The sequence below is a fragment of the Halichoeres trimaculatus genome, unplaced genomic scaffold (assembly GCF_033239565.1).
Source record: "Halichoeres trimaculatus isolate MK-OKI-2021-1 unplaced genomic scaffold, fHalTri1.1 fHalTri1_scaffold_21, whole genome shotgun sequence".
Taxonomy (NCBI): Eukaryota; Metazoa; Chordata; class Actinopteri; order Labriformes; family Labridae; genus Halichoeres; species Halichoeres trimaculatus.
Genome location: NW_027437199.1, coordinates 24,630,352 through 24,635,723, shown reverse-complemented (window position 1 = coordinate 24,635,723; position 5,372 = coordinate 24,630,352). Strand labels below are relative to the sequence as shown.

Below are 5,372 nucleotides of genomic sequence, written 5' to 3'. Positions count from 1 at the left end.
CACACACACACACACACATCTGTCTCTCATTAGCTCTGTGGCTGCTGCAGGTTGTCATCCAGCTAATTTCTTTCATGTTGCTCCTCCTCAGCTATGCCGTCAGCGGTGAGGCTTGTAACAGTGATGCTGTTTTTACGACAGGAGGTAGAAACACACCACGTGGACATATATGAGTGTCGCCCAGCCTCCCTCTCTCAGGGAAAGCTGTCAGAGAGATGAGGAGGGTGTGTATGGAGCTCATTTTAACATCACTGTACATCCTCAGAATCTCAGGGAAACACACATTTACCTGAAAGAGGGTGTGTGTGTGTGTGTGTGTGTGTGTGTGTGTGTGTGTGTGTGTGTGTGTGTGTGTGTGTGTGTGTGTGTGTGTGTGTGTGTGTGTGTGTGTGTGTGTGTGTCATGGTAGACCACATGACACCTCATGCTGCTCAGAATGAAAGACACCACACGTGTTTCTGTACATAAAAATGGGAGTTTAATTGAAACTTTTGTATCAAAAAATAGCAGTATCCATCCTTCACAGCCACAAGTCACACAGCTAAATGAAAAGTCTCCATGAGGTCATGTGACAGCTCTGAAAGCTGCTCCACCCGTTACTGAGCCTTCCATAGAGCTGAAATTAATCTGGACAGTACAGGAACCAGATGGATGTCTCAGATACTTAGCCATTCAACATCACCAACAGACGTGTTTTAGTTAAATAACATTCAATGCTCTTTTCAAATTGAAGTAAACTTGTTTTATTCTGCTAAACATCGACAACTGCTTCAGTGCATCCTCCACATCTCAAAAAAACAGCTCTCAATTTAAAAATAAGTTATAGGAATGCAAACCAAAGACTAAGTAGGATATGCAAATTTTCATGGGGGTTTAGGCAAAGACAATAAATAAATAAATAGCCACAGAATGTGGAATGTCTACATGTGGACAAATAAATTAAATGGGGGGAAAAAAGACACGCAAATAGAGATAAAAACACGCTGTACAATATTTCTGAAAAAAAAAATCATACTGAATCCATGAGTATTGCATTGATTGTGCATTTCACACCCCAGGCCCTGAGCGGGCCAGAGACGGGGCCTCAGAGGCTCGAGCAGTGAGATGGTGGGAGGCAAAAAGAAAAGTCAAGAGAGGGCAACACCCCCTGCAACAGGCATGAGACGAGAGGGAGGAGAGGGGGAAGTGTGTGTGTGTGTGTGTGTGTGTGTGTGTGTGTGTGTGTGTGTGTGTGTGTGTGTGTGTGTAGACATTCAGAAATGACAGGATCCAGTTTCCAAACACCTGTTCAGGCTATAGAGTGAGTGAGCAGCGTTAGAGAGAGCGACACAGAGTTGAGTCGAGTGTTTTTCAAGTATTCCATGGTCAGGAAAAGCCCCCACCTCATCCTCTCCGTCTGATCCAGCAGGCTGGAGCTGCTCAGCTGATGATGAGGAGGGGGGTGAAGAAGAACAGCCCACACCCCCCCTCCTTATCCATGTCGGTACGTTCAGCCTCAGCAGCAGGCCGCGGGCGAGTCCGAAACACAGAGCTGTTGACAAAAGCCCCCAGAAAAGCAGCTTCCAAAAAAAGGCACTACAAAATCAAAATGAAAAGATTTAAATAAAAAGATTCTCCAAGCTCTATGAGAGCAGCCACGTCTGATCGGAGGGCCTCGCCAGGTGCATATACCAGCCTCGTAACAAAACATGTGAAATAAAGTTAGAAAAGGGGAATAAATAGTGCTGGTATGACCGCCCAAACAGAAAATGTTCCCATCAGGAAACCAAAAATCAACTGATTAAAAGAGGGAGGGGGAGAAGCAAAAACAAAGAGTAATAAATTAGAAATTCCTACAAAAGAGGAAAATTAAAGTACATTTTCAAGCTGGAGCAGCGGAGTGAAGCGCCCAGCATCTGACAGACCGGGGAAGCTACAGGCTGCTGGCCTCAAGTCCATCACCCTCCATCCATCCAGACCCCACACAGTCCCCACAGTTAGTCTGATCCATCACAGACAGCCATCAGAGGCTCTCTTTGCTCGAGCTTGTGCTTGAAGAAGAGTCTGTGTCAATGGTTCTGAGGCGGATCTCTCCTGTGACCGGCTCCTCCGGGGACTTGGGGGACTCTGTTGTGGTTCTCATCCAGGGATGATCACAGATCTGCTCCAGGGTGGGCCGGTCTGAAGGCCTCAGGGCCAGGCACCATTTGATGAGCTGCTGGCACTCTGCAAGACAAGACGAGGAGCAGGTTAGAGATGATCAGACTTACAAAGACAGGCCTGGACTGTATCTGACCCAGTTTATGACGACCCCATGATCACTATGATGTAAAGGCCTCCTCACAGAGTCAGCTCAGTGGTCTGCTGCTGTACCACTTTCTGCAGCTAGAGGGCGTCAGAGTCAGTGTCTGTGCTCCCTAGTGTGCTTCACTCACCAGCTGAAATCCTCCTCCTGAAGTACAGCCGACCCCTGAGGATCTCTTCATCCTGTTCAAAAGGGATGTCTCCACACACCATGTCGTAGAGCAGCACGCCTAGCGACCACACCGTCGCAGAGCGCCCGTGGTATCTATGGAAGCGGATCCACTCTGGGGGGCTGTACACCCTTGTACCTGAAGACACAAACAATAAAAGAGGAGAGGTAAGTCAGGAGAGTCCAGGGGGTGGCGTGACAAATAAAGGGTTAAAGGTGCAGGGTTTCAGGTAGGATCAGGACTTCAGAGTCAGGAACATGAAAACAGCTGAATCACTGAATAAAGACTGAAACCCTGAGCGTAAAAAGCTGAGTCATGCTACAAATGCTTTCCATCTTCTCTAAGCCACAAAACACAAACTGAGTGACCTGCCTCTGCCTCCTCCCTCCTTCCCTCCCTCCTTTCCTTTCCTCCCCCTCCCTCCAGGAAGGAGGCTCTTAGATACCAAACAAAAACGCAATGTGAGCCCATCACGTGAACCGCCGACTCGGGTTTCACAACAAACAGATGTTACGTGGCACTGACCTAATACCCACAAAGTGTGAGTCAGGCTTCAGAACAAAATAACAACCGGAAACATAAAACTGCGCAACATCACAGGACGGAGGGGATCGAACCATAAACAGAGAGCCAGGTCCATCAACACTGATCCAGATCCGTCAAAATCACCACAAATACTCCAAAAACTTCCGTAAACCCTGAAATCTGTACATCCATCAGTGCCGACTTGCCGCAGAAACGATACGCTGAGAGACCCCGGTCAGGAAAAACCCAGGACCAAAAACAGAGCACTGCGTCACGGCGCCGTGAACGCCTCCATGTCTGAATATAGCTCAGCAGAGCATCAAGGGCAAACACACACAGCCCACACGGATCTGAGTCCATCACAACAAGATCCCGGTCCAGCATGCTGTCCTATCAGAGACATTCACCACACATCCACAGGGCCAGGCGGCTGCTTACCGTCGAAGTCTGTGTAGACCGTGTCCTTGAGAACCGCCCCTGAGCCAAAGTCAATAAGCTTGAGCTCCCCGGTGCGCAGATCCACCAGCAGGTTTTCATCCTTGATGTCTCTGTGCACCACCCCGCAGCTGTAGCAGTGTCTGACCGCCTCCAGAACCTGGCGGAAAAAACCCCGGGCCGTGTCTTCGTCCAGAGCCCCTTTTTCCGTGATGAAGTCAAAGAGGTCCTTGACAAGCTCCGGCCTCTCCATGACGATCAGCCAGCCGTCCGCGCGCTCGTAGTAGTCCAGCAATTTGATAACTCCGCGAAAAGACGAGCTGACCTTCTTCAGCAGCAGGATCTCCAAAGGCACCATAGATCCATTCTGAAAGACAGAGGGGGTAGAATCCGTCAGATACTCCGAGGAAACACCCAAACATCCACGTCCCGACACCCCCACCCGGCAGCGGGAGGAGGGGGACCAAAACAAACCACACAGACCGGCTTAGACTTACAATTGTGCCCCACTCCGTCACCCTTTCCTTCGCGACGTGTTTCACTGCGACCTGAAAAAGCACAGAGGAGAAGAGAAGCCGTCAGAGAACGCTTAAAATGTGAGAAAAGAGGCTCAGAATGATCCAGAAAGGAGACACAAGGACGCTTTGATGGCGGCACATGTAAGATCAAAACACAGCCCGCTCCTCGCTCCTGCTATTACCGGTGCGCCGTCAGAGATCCGGCTGCCCGCGTACACAGTCCCGAAGCCCCCGCTGCCCAGCACGGAGCCCACCTGGTAAACCTTCTCAAAGGGCTCCTTCTCCACTTTAACTGCAGGGGAACAGAGAAACAGTTAGTCAGTATGCGCACACACAGCGCTGAGCACAGCGGGCAGAGGATGGCTGCTCGGAGCCGGTCAGCTCCAGCAGGCGCAGCTCTCTCTTAATTAACCCATCAGAGTAAATACACGAAGATAAACCACTTATCATCTGTTAAGGCTGTATCAAATCCAATAGAATACACCGACAGAGGCTGAACCTACCCGACTGGAGCTGTATTTTCACGGGTAGATGGTCCATGGTCGAAGGGTTGCAAATGTGCGAAAAAGAGCCAAACTTTGACAGCAACATATTCAAGCTGAAACCCGGCGGAGAAGACCCCTCTTCACTCCAGGAGAGCAAGGAGAAAACACGTAGAAAGGAGGAAAGAGGGGGGCGCTGAATAAATGCTGCAGACCGTCTTTTTGGCGTCAGAGGATAATATCCAGTCCAGCAGTGCGCCAGCTCCGCAGCACCGCGCCCGTCACAGCCGTGTCACGACCGTGAAGCCGTACACCGATTCCCGAGAACCAACATGGAAGCGGACTCCCGTGGGTCTAATAGAGCTCCTCGGGTGTAAATATTCCTCAGTGGGGTAAAAACCGTGCCGCTCAGATGCGCACGGAGCCCTTGTGAAGCGTAGAGAGCGTTTAAAGTCCTTTGCAGTGTGTTGTTGTCCTGGAGAGTGGCCGCTGTCTGAGCGTTGGCGCGGTCTCCACAAGCCAATATTTTGACGCGCAGCAGGGTGAGTATCCCTCCGCCGCCACTACAAGTCGACACGTTTGCTCAGCTCCTGCGTGAATCTATCCTGTAACACCAAACGCTCTCACACACACAACAGCTGGGCACACACGGTGATTGTCTCTCACTTTCATCACAGAACACCCCGGAAATATTCCTTCTCCTCTCGCACTACTTTCTCATAGTACGAGACGCCCCAGGATCCCTTGTCTGGAAGCTTTGCGCGGTGGTTCTTCGGTTCACTATCGACTCGGAGGCGTCCACCAATTACATGTCGTCTATAAATACCGAGGGGAGTATCTGGACCAATCCAGAAAAAGTTATTATAATGAAGCTGGCGTTTGAGCGCACGTGGCGGCAATCCGGTCCGGTTTCTCCTCCCTGGTCCTCTGCAGACCGCAGACACGGAGCGGGGCACGGA

At 50.5% G+C, this 5,372-nt stretch overlaps 1 protein-coding gene across 1 annotated transcript; it reads right to left on the bottom strand.

The window, feature by feature from the left end:
* Window positions 1–464: 464 nt before the first annotated feature.
* pim3 (Pim-3 proto-oncogene, serine/threonine kinase) lies at window positions 465–4,961 on the bottom strand. The gene is made up of 6 exons (XM_074698682.1): window positions 4,435–4,961; window positions 4,114–4,223; window positions 3,911–3,961; window positions 3,417–3,780; window positions 2,415–2,591; window positions 465–2,205 (listed from the first exon to the last, which is right to left on the bottom strand). The coding sequence occupies exons 1-6, from the start codon at window positions 4,520–4,522 to the stop codon at window positions 2,003–2,005; spliced, it is 993 nt and encodes a 330-aa protein (XP_074554783.1). The 5' UTR covers window positions 4,523–4,961; the 3' UTR covers window positions 465–2,002.
* Between the last annotated feature and the right edge of the window lie 411 nt (window positions 4,962–5,372).